This window comes from Artibeus jamaicensis, unplaced genomic scaffold (assembly GCF_021234435.1).
Source record: "Artibeus jamaicensis isolate MK-2021 breed Jamaican fruit bat unplaced genomic scaffold, CSHL_Jam_final contig_415, whole genome shotgun sequence".
NCBI classification, from domain to species: domain Eukaryota; kingdom Metazoa; phylum Chordata; class Mammalia; order Chiroptera; family Phyllostomidae; genus Artibeus; species Artibeus jamaicensis.
In genome coordinates this window covers 20,634,707-20,650,112 of record NW_026521823.1, presented here as the reverse complement: position 1 = coordinate 20,650,112, position 15,406 = coordinate 20,634,707, and the positions used below count along the sequence as shown (strand labels likewise).

The 15,406-nt window shown below is 42.4% G+C and overlaps 1 protein-coding gene across 3 annotated transcripts in view; it reads left to right on the top strand.

The window, feature by feature from the left end:
* Positions 1-15,406, top strand: part of TBC1D4 (TBC1 domain family member 4) — a 180,859-nt gene that overhangs the window by 126,696 nt on the left and 38,757 nt on the right. For 2 of the 3 annotated variants that reach the window (XM_037153231.2, XM_037153233.2), the window contains exons 6-11: positions 1,682-1,773; positions 2,046-2,156; positions 4,182-4,301; positions 11,545-11,619; positions 13,112-13,338; positions 15,104-15,268. In XM_037153231.2, coding sequence (XP_037009126.2) covers positions 1,682-1,773; positions 2,046-2,156; positions 4,182-4,301; positions 11,545-11,619; positions 13,112-13,338; positions 15,104-15,268 — 790 coding nt within the window. The remainder of the gene's footprint in view (positions 1-1,681; positions 1,774-2,045; positions 2,157-4,181; positions 4,302-11,544; positions 11,620-13,111; positions 13,339-15,103; positions 15,269-15,406) is intronic. The other variant, XM_037153232.2, reaches the window with a different exon arrangement.

Below are 15,406 nucleotides of genomic sequence, written 5' to 3'. Positions count from 1 at the left end.
CTATTTTTATTGAAAAAAAACCAAAAGAAAGTAGATGTGGATGCTGATGTGAGCTGATGAGTCTGCTAATTGCCTGTGTCAGGTGTCTCACCACTTAGACGGGAGGAGCGGGGACCAGCCGCCCTGTGGGTGGCGGAGGCTCCCGAGGACCGTGTATCAGAATGGGAAATGGAAGGGATGTTGAACATCACGGATAAGAAGCGATTACACTCTCTGGTTTTCCTGCACTAACATGCATGAGGGATAAATGGTACATTTGCCTCCCAGTATCACTGATTCACTCGTCTGTGATTCTGAAAGGACGTCGAATTAGATTCACAGCTGTGGAGCCGGCATGTGTAATTTGAAAATAAACTCCAGCTGTTTCCAATTTCTCTCCAGGAACAAAGGTCTGAAGAAACTTCTGGGGCTATGGATTGAGTTACACATTTCAAATAACTGCCCCCTTTTACTTCTTCCCCATTAAATCTTTTATCCTCCTGGTCACTTTAGTAAGACACTGGAATAGTAAACAACCAAAGCAAAAACAATCATGTGAATCAGTTTCTTACTATGTTGCCTAAGGAACCTCGTAAGGAGACCTTGCCAGCACAGAAGCGATGGCAGTGAGTGTCAGTACTTATCAAAGTGAACCGTAGTGGTCTCTGTCCCCGAGTGCGGTCACATGGCTTCTCTCAGCACTGCGTTGTGCACTGCACAGAAAAACTTGCTTCTCTCTGGTCCCCACTGTGAACCATGCAAGTGGTTAAAGCAGGTTCACTGGCGGTGCTGTGCTTACTCTGACGGCCAGAAGTGAATTCGAGTTCTTTTCAAACTGCGTATTTCGATGTGACTCTGTCCGTGATTTTAAAGTGCTAGATCACCTAGAAGGTCCACCAAATATTATTTATAGGTAGGTCTCCCCTTTCCGGAGTATAGTAGCAGTGTTATAAGTGGCACGTAACTATGTAAAGGAGATGTGTTCTTTAAAAACAGGTGGTCATTGGCATCATTTTAAAGATAAGTTATATTTTCTCTTTTTAAACAATTATACAATCAAAAAGTGTTTTCATGGAAAAGAATTTTTGCCCAAGGTGTTCATATAAATTATGCATATCAGTGTGATAGAGATGTAAATAACATAACATAAAAACTATAAACAATTTCTTGGAAAAGTAATAACATTAAAATGTCACTAAATTTTCTTATGGTCTTTGAAGTTTCATTACCACAGAATAGCCCTTCCAGGCAGAAGGGCTACCTGTCCAAGTCATATCTCTGCCTTTTAATATTATTATTTATTCTTTTGTAAAGGTTGAGTTTTATTCTTAGAGATTTTGGCCAAGGCTAGCATCTAGTTTTTATTTCCATGTCAGGAACTAGGATAAGTTAATTCACCAAACATTTCTATGGTACCTAGTTCGACTGTTACTATATTCATGGTACCTGGTTAAGGAGTTGGCGTGGTATCACGTAGATATGTTTTGTGAATAAGTCTGACCTCAGGATCACTGACAGGGGCCAGTGGTGTGTTAATGATTTCCCTGCAGTGGTTCTAGGTTTGTTGTAGGTGGGGACACAGCTCCTTGAGAAGGTTTAACTTCAGAGCCTGCTGGTGAAGGGATAAGCCGCGATGTGTTATTGACAATCTGATTTCTGCAGCTATACTCTGTTTAATACATATTCCCATCATTTCCTGTAGGTCTCTACCCGCCAAGAGCCAAACTGGTCATTCAGAGGCATGTGTCATCACTGACAGATAATGAGCAAGCTGACATCTTTGAACGAGTCCAGGTAACATTACTGAAAAGTCTCACAGATGAGATGTAAGAAATGAGAGTCAGATGCTGCTTTTCTAAGTCCCTCTTCTGTATCTGAAGTTAAGATATGTCCTGTTGTGCTATTTGACAGGAACTAGAATGCCGTCGCTACTTTTGCATCTAAGGGCGGTTAATGCTGAGCTTTATTTCTGTTTGCCTGCCAGACAGATAAAAATTGAGCAGGAATAAAATCAAACAAGAGGAGCTGTGTTGCCGAAGTGTGCTCTTGGTTTTGTCTTTCAACAGAAAATGAAGCCAGTGAGTGACCAGGAGGAGAATGAACTTGTGATTTTGCACCTGAGGCAGCTTTGCGAAGCCAAGCAGAGGGCCCATGTCCACATCGGGGAAGGCCCGTCGGTGTGTAGAGGTTTCCCCGTGGCCCGTTCTTGTTTTATGTCTCCGTTTAGTCGAATTATCACAGGACATCGGAAAGGAGTTTCTTTCCTTTGTGTTCTCATCTTTAGGGCTAAAGTCCTATCGGGTTTATTTTTTAGCACTAAGTTTGTAGGAAATTGTAACAAGAATTGACATATTGAGATAAAATAATTATGGTTTTAAAAGGTAAAAAAAACACCTGTGTTTTGTGCATAAAAACATTAATAATATGTCGATGGCTTAGAACGAATGTGAATTTTTAGTTACGGTCATCCATTTTATTTATTTATTTATTAGATTTATTTATCTTTAGAGGGGAAGGGAAGGAGAGAGGGAGAGAAACATCAATGTATGTTTGTCTCTCGTGCGTCCCCTGCTGGGAATTGGCCTGCAACCCAGGCATGTGCCCTGACTGGGAATCGAACTTCGACCATCTGGTTCGCAGGCCGGCAGTCAATCCACTGAGCTACACCAGCCAGGGCTATTTTATTTTAAATTTATATGAACATCTGGGGGAAGAAGAAACTTCTCCCCACCCTTCTAGGATTTTCTGGCTGGTGTAATAATCAAACAGACATGAGACAGAGTGATAAGAGAAGATGACCCCATTAAGTTACACGCATGCATATGGGAGCCCCACACACTGGCAAGAGTCAGAGACCCCCCTGTACAAGAGAGGGTGGGGCACAGAACGGGGAAATGGGGTCTGCGTGGCATTGGGAGGCAGAGCATGAGCTTAGGTGCCTTGGGCTTCTGCGGGGAGGAGGGGCTTTGCAGGGTGATAAGAAGATGAGAAGAGCAGATGTTCTGTAATCAGATTTCCCTGCTCCATAGATAGTTCGGAAGTTATTTCTAGTGATAACTCTTATCATGGGCAAGGCCCGTAATTTCAATTCTTCAAGGGAGAAGTAAAAGTGTCTTGTGAGCCCACAGGGTCTTGAGTGTCTTTAGTTTAAAATAATCCACGTGCCAAAGTGGCGCATCTTGGGGAGGCCTCCCCTTCAGACATCGTATTTCATTAAAAGCTTACGCAGCCCTGGCCAGGTGGCTCGGTTGGTTGGAGTGTCATCCTGTCGTCCTGTGCACCAAAAGGTTATGGGTTCAGTCCCCTGCTGGATGTGTATGGGAGGCAGCCCATCGAAGTTTCTCTCTTACATCAAGGTTTCTCCCTCCCGCCTGCCTCCCTCCACACTCTCTCCTCTCTTCCTCTCTAAAAGCAATACATATATCCTTGGGTGATTATTTTTTAAAAATCTTACACACTCTTGAATGGTAAATAGAAACACCCAAACAAGTAGTAGGATCGTGCAAGTAGCTCTTCTAGCTGCAGACTGAGGGATGGTGTTTTTCGTGCATGTGGTTTAGACCATGTTTCCAGCTGCATACACATAAAGTAAGACCACCAGCAGCAGCAGGTGAAGAGATGATGACATATTTACCTCTTAGTAACACTAATGCAAATTATGTCTTTATTTCACATTATTCAGGACAAATCACACATGACTGTATCAGTGAGTTCTTAATTTATTCACTGAACAAGCTTTTCTGGAGAAACTTCTCTGAGCCAGGCTGGGTGGTAAAATGGTGAACAGACATGTGAGGCATGAATAATGTCCCCCCGCCACCTAGAGAAGGGCTTGAATATTTCAAAAGGGATTGCAGACAGATAAATGGACACAAAATAGAGGCAACAAAGTAGCTTTTAAAAAGAATGTGCTGTGAGCAAAAAAAGTAGCTATGTCTTAGCTTTGGGGCTGGAGTAGAGAGTAAGGGTAGAGGAAAGAAAGAATTCAAGAGGAAGATTGGGGTGGGGGAGGGGGTCTGGAGCTTTAAGGGGGATAAAGTTTGCTGATCTGAGAAGTTGAGAAGTATGATTTAAGGAAAGGACATTGAACATGAAGTTGTGTAGTAACTTTGTGACCGAAAGTGAACATGTTGCATGCAGACCCTGGACGTCCACACTTGAGTTGTCTGAAACTAAAATTTGTCTGTTTTTTTTTCCTATAGATTTTTTCGAATAGTACAATCCCGGAAAATGCAACTAGCAGTGGAAGGTTCAAACTCGACATTCTGAAAAATAAAGCTAAGAGATCCTTAACTAGCTCCCTGGAAAATATCTTCTCAAGGGTAAGGTGACATTGAGACTTGGGGGCATTGATGTCTGTAATTTTTAACAGCTTTGCTTCATCTCAGCTGGCTCACAGAAGAGTTCTTCAAAAGAAAACTACTAAGATAGTTTAATTTAGGTACATTTATTTAAAATAATCTCTAAACCTAAGTTTCATTCGCAGATATGGCTTTATTCTGGTGCTTATATGACTTGAATTTGAGTAATAGAGAGATATATGTAGAAAAGGGAAAATAGAATATTTTTACTCAATACCATAGGAACTTTTTTATCACGTGCCACATAAAGTTATAAAGAAATCCTTCATTGCTCGTTTTAGGAGCTGATAAGAAATGTTGAAAACAGTGAGTCTTAAGTTAACAGAAATTGATGTATTCCTTTTAGTGAATTTGGAAAGAGAAAATATTCTATTGAAAAATAAGCACAGTGATTCCTCTTCCCCTTCGTTTTGTTCTTCCCGAACAACTCAGTCCTGATGATGTTAGATGAGATCGGGCAAGGTGGGTATCCTAGGCTGGGGGTCCGGGGAAACACAGTGGCAGGGAGGCAGAGCCTTTGGGGTGCTGGGTGGGGGGTGGCCCAGTGCAGCATGTGGAAACCGGAGTGTGGTGAGGAGCCTGCTGGGGTCGGAAGGCAGCCTCGTTCAGGAGGTCGCAGCCGGAGTTGGCGAGGGGGTCCTCCCTGCTGAGCGAGGGGCGGAGGGGAGAAAGCACCCAAGGTGCCCGATAGCAGGGGTCAGAGGCTATGAAGGGTGAGGACAGCGTCCGTGTCCGGGGTGGCAGCCCCAGCCCAGGTGTTGGAACCTGGGTCGGATGAGGAGCATGTCTGTGAGGTGGCAGTGGTGGAGACTGGTTAGTGACACACGGGGACCGATCACATACATAAATGTGTTAAGGGTAGTGGGATGTTAGGAGAAAGAAATTACAAATGTGCAGTGAGAGAGGACATTATAATGAATTCTGTGCTGTTGGGTTCAGCACTGCAGTCACAGAGTGGAATCTTGGTTATTCATCTATCTGTCTGTATTTTTGAGGAATAGAATTTTATATATTATACGTACGGGGGTCTGTCTGGAAAAAATCCAGCCATTGTTAATATAATGAGAATGGTTTAGGTGACATAGATGAAGCCTGTCAGCTCAGGAGAGTGGACTGGAATGTGCATGTGTGAACAGCGACCACTTCACTGTACTGGTCAGTGGGGGTGGTAGATGCTATTGAGCATGTGTACTGTGTGGCTGTCACATTCAAAATGATTGAGAAAATAGAGCAACAAATCTGCATCAGATTTTGCATTAAGCTTGAATATTTCTCCATGGAAACTATTCAGATGATTCAGAAGGCTGCAGCTGTGGGCAACTGGTGATTGGCAGCTTCATCATGACAATGCACCCACTCATGCATCATGTCTTCTGTGGAGTTTTTTGCCAAAACATCAAATCACCCAGGAGACTTAGCCCCACTACAGCCTAAATTTGGCACCCTGTGACTTCTGGCTTTTCCCAAAACTAAAATCACCTTTGAAGGGGAAGAGATTTTTAGACCACTGAGATTCAGGAAATCAGTTGGGAGAACTGTGTGAGGTCCCAAGGTGCCTACTTTGAAAGGCACTGAGGCATCAGTGTCCTGCGTACAATGTTTCTTGTATCTTCTTTCTTCAATAAATGTCTCTATTTTACATAGGACATGGCTAGATGCCTTTTGGACAGGACTCATAATTTATGTACCAACATGTGTGTATATGTGTTTGAGTTGTGTTTGTGTAAATGTGTACATATGGTCTCTGGCTCTTTCCACTGGTAGGAGCTGGGGCCAGCTTTTCTGCAAATCTCTGATAATAAGTGAAGCCTTGTGGGTGACAGCTGGCACCCAGATTTGGGTTTCTGTATATCATTCTACAAGAGGCACCAGGATCCTGGAGACGTGGCTGATTCCAGGACTGCAGGGAAAGTAGGAAATAAGCCCAGAGCCTCCTGGTGGTCTAGGTTGTAAAGAAGTGCTTGAAGGAGGATGCTGCTATACCATAAAGATAAAAACCATAAAGGCTCCCTCTGGTGATATCTGAGACAATACGAGCATCAAAATAAAGGATAGTAACAGATTATAATCTGTTGTGTAAAATAGGAAACCTGAGTCTATCCTGACATTAAAAATAAATGAATACACTGAGAGTTTGATCCAGATATTGGCCGAATTTAATGAATACTTATTACTTACAAAGAGGAAGACCGTAACTTCACTATGGAGAAGGGTGGCAGACACCACCTTAATCAAACAATCAAACTGAACACCAGCAACAGTGGGACACCTGATACAAAGAACACAGCGCCACGCCCGTGGGGTCCCTGCCAAAAGGCGGTCCCTGAACCTGACCATGAGGAAATACCTACCAACCCAAGTTACTCTTACAGTTCGCAGAATAGCTGGCCTATTAGCTCCAAAGGCATCCAGGTCACGAAAGTACAGTAGAGCCTTAGGGCGTAGTAACTTCGGAGACAGGGCGCTCTTAATGTTTTTTTAAATTTTATTTTGCTACAACTCAAAATACTTTTATAGGTCTTTCTCTTAGTGATTGAGAGTCTTCTAATTCTAACAGCAGCCCTGTAGCAGGCACGGTCAGCTGTTGGTGCTGTTATTTTACCAGCAGAAACGGAATCGAGACAGTATCTGGGAGGTTATTCAGGAGTGTGTTTATGGAGCTTTTCATAAAATTTGACTCCCTCATTTTCTTCAGAATCTTTACGTTGGTTATGTTCTTTCCCCTCCCTCCTTCGTCCCTCCCCCCCTTTCCCTCTGCCCCTCTGTCCTGTGGTGCTTCAGTGAGACTCCATCCAAATGCATGGTCATGGGACCTGAATTCAAGGCCTGGCCCTAGCAGGTTTTATGGTTTTGATTTTGGACAGATTATTTGCTCTCTCTAAGCCATAGTCTCCCATCTGTAAAGCAGGCCTACTAATACCCACTCGCCTCCCATTGCTGTGGAATGAAATGTCCGTTCATTAGGAAAGGATCACAGTGGGGACGTGAGGTGGTGCGCGCAGTGGGAGCTCTGAAACCTCCTCACCGGCCAAGTGACAGAAGGGTATTGGCGGTTCTGCTCTTGTTCCCCGCTCAGCAGCTTGCCATTCTGCACGATTCCTGCACCGCTGGCTTTGAAGTGCCGCACACATAGCCATGAATGACGGTAATGACACTTGATGCAAGAGCCTGGCCAGTCTATTTTGGTCAAGGTGGCTGCTGTAGCTTTCATGTCACAGATGCTGCCAAGTGTCATAAATGATGTGACCGAACAATGTCTTGCTTGCACCACGTGCCGCAGAGTGGAGTTAGCGGGAGGTTGGCAGCTGGCCACGTCGTATCAAAGGTTACTCGCAGAAGGCCTTTGGCTTGCTTCTAAAGCTTACCAGTTGTTTTTTTTTGCCTTTTTGGATAAAAAGTAGAACATTGACACCCCAGTCACAATGATTGGCTCATAATTGCTGTCCTTTTTAAATATCAAAACACTTTATTTATCTAATTATAGCTGTTGATGAAATAGGATACATTTTTAAATAGCCTAGAAACTCAGCCCACTGACAACTAGAAACTGGGTCCAAGGGAAAAGGCCGGACGCGTGCGTTGCCCAATGGCAACACTGCAAACCTGCAGGGGCTGTCCGTGCAAAGGCGGAAAGACGGCCTTGTGTGCCTTCTGGTGGCTTGTCGCTCGTTCTGAAGTTGGAATTTTCCAAATGGGAAATAGTTATGAGTACATTTATTCAGATGCCCATTTCTGAAAAAGGAATATAAAATAAAGTGGGAGTCCTTGGAAAACCGTAATTTCATGTTTTCTTCAGAGGGATAGCCATTGTCTCTACGTGTTGAAAATGTGTGAATAATTAAAGTAAGTTTGGTTTTCTTTGTGTACACACACACACACACACACACACGCAGGTGGGTAAAACACCACTGTGAGTAAAATGCGTGATTTAAATTGCTGTCGTAGTAAAGCCCGTGGTTTGATGCCCACTGACTACTTTTACCACTGTGACCAAACAGCCTGTTTAAGGTAACCAGGCAGGTCGGCATGTAAGTAGCAGCTAAAAAAAATGGCAGAAAGCAACCTGGTCTTTCTAGCATGTACCTCTTGGCCTCACACACTAACCCAATGATCTGCCAATCAAACATAGTTTATTATTGGAAGTGTGTTGTGTTACAGTATAGAACTGCAGAATTGAAATAACCTCGATCAGAGTCTGGGCATTTGTAAAACCTATACTTTACCAATGCAGGCCACTTAGTTTTATTTGTAATTCTGCTTTTCACAAAGCTCTGTCTGCAGGAGGGAATACTGGGTGAGAGGTGGAAGCTTCACTTCTGAACTGTGCTTCCTGGGTTCCAATTGCTGCTCTGTCCTTTAACTAGCTGTGTAAACCCTGAGGACATGATCACACCAGAACTTCATCTCTTTATCTGTAAAGGTCAGCCAGAAACTACACCTACCTGATAGAATCTTTGTGAGGAATAAATGAGATAATGCAGCGTAAAGTGCTTACTGTAGTACACAGCACATGATAAGCATTCAGTAATAATAGATGCAGCTCTTAATTTTATTGTTTACATAATTAGTTTCTTTTTTTTAAGTTTTTATTTTTAGAGAGGGGGGAGGGAGGGAGAGAGGGAAAGAAACATCAGTGTGTCATTGCCTCTCGTGCTCCTCCCACTGGGGACCTGGCCTGCCACCCAGGCATGTGCCCTGACTGGGAATTGAACCAGTGACCCTTTGGTTCTCAGACCCGTACTCAATCTACTAAAGCCACACCAGCCAGGGTCATAACTGTTATTTAGAGACCCACCAAAGCTGTGGAACTCTAATTAATATACATAGATAAGAATAAATATTGCTCCTATGAAACAAGATAGGATACCATAAATAAGAAATAGTCAATTGAGAACTAGAAGGAACTTTTAAAACTTTCCGATAGTAGACATAGAAAGAAAAGCTCAACAGAAGGCTAGGAAGCTAGAGTTAAAAGAAATCTTAAAAAAAAAGCGCAAAATGATAAAGAAATGAAAAACAGGAGAACAGGATAAAAAGTGAAACGATTAGTCTGAAGATCCAAAAGCCAAATGGTAGGAGTTCCAGAAAGAGAAAATGAATGCAGAAATATTCAAAGAAATCATTTTAGCAATTTCTCAGAACTAATAGATATGTTTCCAAGTTTAATGGGCTCAGAATATGTACAGTAGAGCCACTGAATGCAGCCATGCCCCGGCACATAATTGTGACATTTCAGAATGCCAAGGGTAAACTTAGAATTCATTCCAGAAAGAAATAGCAGGTCACGCAAAGCCTTGGGAGTCACGGTGGCCTTAGATTTCCATATCAGGGACACTTGAGCAATACTAACATTCTGAAGGACAGTTTCTAACCAAAAGACATATTCATCCAAACTTTCAATGACATTTAAGGATAGAATAACAACATTTACAGATAGGTAAATTAAAAAAAAAAATTAGTTCCCAGTCTCCCTTTCTCACAAAGCCTTTGGATTCTGTGCTCCACCAAAATGCAGAAGTAACTAAAAAAGAGGAAGGCGTGGGATCAAAGAAACAGAAATGCCAAACAGGAGCGTTGAAGGATATTTCTAGGTTGACAGTGAAGGGAAATACCATGAAGGTCGACTGGGGCTGGAAGACAGAGGCCTTCATAACAGGTAGCTCAAAGGAAAAGAAGAAAGTTGTGATTGATGGATTACTGGACGTTTGGCCATTTGGAGATCTGTTGGTGACTTTTACGATACATTAGTGATTGCTGAAGTGGATGCTAACTCTTTGAAAAGCAAATTGTACGAGTTATGAGTTACAATAATAGTCAAACATATAGCTCAGATGTAAATACTATTTACAAAGTTGTAATCATCTAGTCACCGATTACTGTTTTAACTGAAATCTGGGCCATAACTGTGTTGAGAGAAGACAAAAAGAGCATGCATAGGGGTGGGAAGCCAAGTCAGAGTACCAATGTCTTGTCTCCCTAAGTGGGAAGTGAATGAATAGCGCCCAGAATGGAAAGAGTAAGAAGTGGTGATGCAAGCCGAGTACCAGAAGCATCAGAACAAGCTGTCAGGTGTTCGCTCTGGGGGGATGGATTCAGTGTGTGAGAACAGGGGCAGGCGGTGACTGTCACCTTTCATTTTGATCTTGGCAGCACAGTTTGGCTTTTGAAATATTGTACAGGTATCACTTTGATTAAAAATTAAAATGAAATTGAACTTCCCTCAAACAATTAAACCCAAGACCTTCTGGCCACAAACGTTAAAACTGAACTGCTGCACAGGTGTTGTGCGTTTTTTGTTTTGCAGCGTCACGGTCCCACTGATCTGTATTTGCGGTTCCTTGGGACATGCCCCTGTGTTTCAGAGTTACACAGAGCCCTCGGCAGTCGGTACTCTGTCTCAAGACCTTCTCTGGGATGTTGTTCGCAGCCCACCTTTCCATTCTCTTTCCTTCAAAAACTACGTTCGGTTTCTCCCTATTTAATGTGAGGGAAATACAGGCTGGGGCAAAAGCAGGTTTACAGTTGTTCGTATAGGAAATAATACAATCATAAGTAAATCATAGTAAGCAGAAACTGTTTCATGTGCTCGCCACTGTAAATGTGCCCCACCCTGTTTATTCAATGATCTCTTAGGTTTTTCTTTCTTAGATCATCTGTGAAATCCACACCGAAGGACTCTGTGAAAACAAAAATAAAATCCAATTCACCAACATTGAAGTGGAGTCTTATTTAGTCTTCTTAGTAAGAAAGAAAGGCTTCATTAAAGTTGTGAGTTATGATGTTTGCGATCTGGATGGTAGGGAGGTTGAGTGTATCGAACTGCGTTGTGGTGAGTTGGGCCTCACCTTCCACATTTGTGTTTGTGAACACAGCACGCAGGGGTACCAAGGCTCTCACTGATGTTACGGGAATCTCCTGATGGTATGGATGAATGATGTTTAACTTTGTAACAACAAAAAAACACGTCAAAAAAGGTTGGCCTGAGTATCTAGTTATCTAATGATTGATTTAGAAATAATGGACGTAGATTGCGAATAGTTCTGTTTACTGTGCCGGAATGGCTGTTTAATACCACCAAGAAAACTGAGTGGGCCTCGGGAAGGATCAATTTAGTGCTAACGTAAAGGAGCACTTGCTTTATATAGTAGCTTTAAAGGAAACGCTCAGACCGTCTGACTGATGTAGTTCTACTCTCTCCTTTCAGGGAGCGAACAGAATGAGGGGCCGGCTTGGAAGCATGGACAGCTTCGAACGGGCCAACAGCCTGGCTTCGGAGAAGGTATCTAAGCCGAGCTGTTTTTTTTTCACTGCTAATTGGGACTTGGCACAAACCAGCACCGATATGGTAATCTGCATGCCTAGTTCATTTGTTCTGAGTCCTTTATGATTTTTTAGGAAATAAATATTTGAGGCCTTATTATTTAATATAAGAAGATCCTGGATAGGAGCATGTTTCTTTTTTTTATTCTCACCCTCACCCGAGGAGGACATGCTTATTGATTTTAGAGAGAGGGGGAGAAACACATTGATCAGTGGACCCAAAACCCAGGCATATGCCCTGACCGGGGTTTGAACTGGCAACCTTTTGGTTTATGGGACAACCTCCAGCTAACTGAGCACACCAGCCAGGGCAGTGTGGTGCTCTTTATTCAGCCGAAGCTTTCTCATGGTGAGGCAGAACTCGTCCCTTGCGGTCTAACTCTGCTCTGTCATGCTGTTTATTTACTATTTGGACTTAGTGTAATTTGGAGGACAGTATTTGAACAACTGTCGCTCCAGAGCCGTGTAATTACCGCACTTGTACAGTGATGTTTTTGTCTTTTGCTTTCTCCCCACATGTATCCCCCCACCATTTTTAACCATTTTAACTGCAGCATTAAACTCTTTATCTCATAGACGATTCTTAGTAGGTTCAGTTTCCTGTCTCCTGTATCATGCGACGTGTAAGCTGAGGCATAGACAAACTATTTTTTTAATGGAAAAATATTAAAATATTTTTCTTAACCTTTCTGTTGATAAAATTGAAGGCTTAGTTCAGCTGTGAGTCTTTTTAGCCCTAACCCATGTTTATTAAGCTGAACATTTCTGCAGGGGTTCTTGTTTTGCAAAGTATAAACAGCATACCTGTCTAAATGGAAAGATTTATGATGTCTGTGCATGCAATATGAGACGCATTCCAGCATCAGTCACTTTTCATTTATTTCCTGTTTTTCATGTCTTTTTAAAAAATGGTACATCAGGGAACATGTAGTTGGATAGACACATCCGTTGGGAAGGAAGATACTTAACGGCCTTTATTTTATTTTCCTGGAGGCTTTGCCACCAGACTTGGCCACCGACTCGTTACGATATTCTTTTGATGGTACAGGAAGCGTGCGACCGATATGTCACGGAAATCAGGAGATACGTAATTGCAGACTCCACCCTTTTTGGGTCCTGATCTCTTTTCATCTTTCCAGCGACAGAGAGAAGCGTAGGGCAGCTACTGCCTTTCACCACCAAGTGTTAGAGAAGAGAATACCTTTTCTTATCACCCCTTTCACTTTCTGGCCTATCTTGACGGCTGCTGTCTGACAGCTGCTTATCAGAAGAAAGGGGTTGTGGTGATGCTGATTTGCCTTCAGCATGGATTGAGTAAAAGAGAAAAAGAGACCAGTTTTGTCATGACTCAGGAGGAAGAAGAGGCACCCTGTCGCTCTGAGCTCTGTGTTGGAGCGGGTCTACCATGGTCCCTGTAGGAAGGAAGGACTTCCCTTCTGCTTGCCTTTCAGGACTACTCTCCAGGAGACTCCCCCCCAGGGACACCCCCAGCCTCCCCCCTGTCCTCAGCCTGGCAGACCTTCCCTGAAGAGGATTCCAACTCCCCGCAGTTCCGAAGACGAGCACACACGTTCAGCCACCCACCTTCCAGCACAAAGAGAAAGCTGCATTTGCAGGATGGGAGGGCTCCCGGGGTGCGCTCCCCCTTCCTCAGGCAGAGCTCCAGCGACCAGTGCAGGTGAGTCCAAACCTCTCTCCGGAATGCGAGAGAAAGTTCTTCTTCCAATCTGTTTTGCTCACTGTGGAGTCAAGACTTGTGGTGACTTCATGCTGCAACCAACAGTTAATTTTTCGAAAGCCTGTAAAATAAATTGAATTGTGAAAACCTTAGTTAGTAAGGGAAGCAAGGCAAGCTTTAAGCCACAACCAAAGAGCTGAGTCAAAGCATTTTGCATGGAAATATTTTTTTCCAGAAAAAGAGAAAAAAACAGATATTGTAGATGTGGCTTTGCCTGAGAAACCTGCTGACAGCACATGTCATCAGCGACTTCTTGATGAAGGCTCCGTGAAGCAGAGTCAGCAGATGCGAAAAGGACGGCAGTGGCACTTCCTGTCAGCCTCCAGGAGAGTGCCAGGGTCAAAACCGTCCCCTCGGTCACCCTCATACAGAAGGCAAGGCTTGGCCCTTTGTCAGTTCATAACAAATTAAAGCCCAATAAGAAGGACAATTGTTAAAAACCGTATCTAGAATAACCTGACCATCTATAGGGACTACCTATAACATAATTGACAGGAAGTAGCCAGTAGGAATTATGTTACATGGTATTTAAAATAGGACTCCGCAGAGTTGTTGGCCCTTGGTAAGAAACGGTAAAGGAGGTAAATCTGCAATAGTAGAATTTTTATACTTCTTCCTATGTAGCACAAATCAGAATTTATATCCTAGGAGTAATTTTGTTTTTCTTCTTTTCCTATGAGTTTGATGCAGGAAATGGTCTGATAAAGATCTCAGTTGGAGAAAAAAACCAAACAAACCAGAACTCTAAGTAAAAAGAGATTAATTTTTATATTGTTATCAAACTTACTGGCATTTTTTTAAGGATACAGTTTTATTCTTGTGTTTTGAATGATTCACAATAAAAAAGTAAGATATTTAGGATATATAAAAATAGAGTAAATTAACAGAATTAATTATCCTCAGATTTTTTTGATAAAGAATATTAAGTATTCATGTGTGAATCAAGATTTTTTTACAGTCATTTTATATTTATCAAAGCAGTAAATGTCTTTATTTCCCCCCCAGGAAAAATTATTTTTAAGAATTTAAAATATTTTTTTAACCATAAATAATGTCTCCTTTCTAAGCTCAAATAATTACATTAGTATAAAAAGATGCTATTTGTATCATTGTAAAAACTTGCTGGGAAGGAATCTTCTAGAAATAAACAGAGCTGTGCTGGAGATTTAGGGATTCAGACAAACCCACGGCTGCACAACCCTGCTGGCTGCAGGCAAGAATACGGACCTTAACTTTCGTTAGGTGACGGTAGTGGGATGACTTCCAACAACCAAACATCTTGTTCTGAAATTTTTAGAAGAGTGTATGTCTTTCAAATAGTAAAGTCTTTGAACTGCTGATAATCAGTTTTTCCATTTGGAACTTGTTTCCTGTAATTATTTGTGCTTCCCTATTTTTCCCCCCTTGAAGTCTCTTTTGCATGTAAAAACAAACACTTTTTGTCTTAGATTTGTTAAGAAATTGTTAGAGACGAACACATCCTGCGTGGACGAGGAGGAATTCGATCTGTGAAGGGTGAAACTAGGTCATTGCTTTTAAGTGGAGGGAACTGCATGCTCCCCCCACCCCATGTAAGATCCAGCCCTGAGCCTTTCACAGGAAGCTTGAGTTAATAATAAGAACCTGTTTGTATACTTTTTCATAGCGAACGAAGATTTTGCCAAAATATAAATTGAGACAAATTTGCTGTGTTTTCTGTACTCAGCGTTCTTCCATCCGCTCGGCGCATGCAAAAGGAGAGTAACTCTTCCTCCAGCCTTCCAAGTCTGCACACTTCCTCCTCTGCCCCTTCCTTCACTGCCCCCTCTTTCCTGAAAAGCTTTTACCAGAATTCAGGTAGACTGTCCCCACAGTATGAAAATGAAATCAGGTGAGACCAGTGTCCTCTGTTTGCAAAGCAAAACCTTCCCCAGTCCCATACTGTTATGTTACTAAAAAGTGGCTAATTTTGGAGTGACATTTATGCATCCTTCTGCTGTGCTTGTTCTAATTTGTTTCTAATATACTG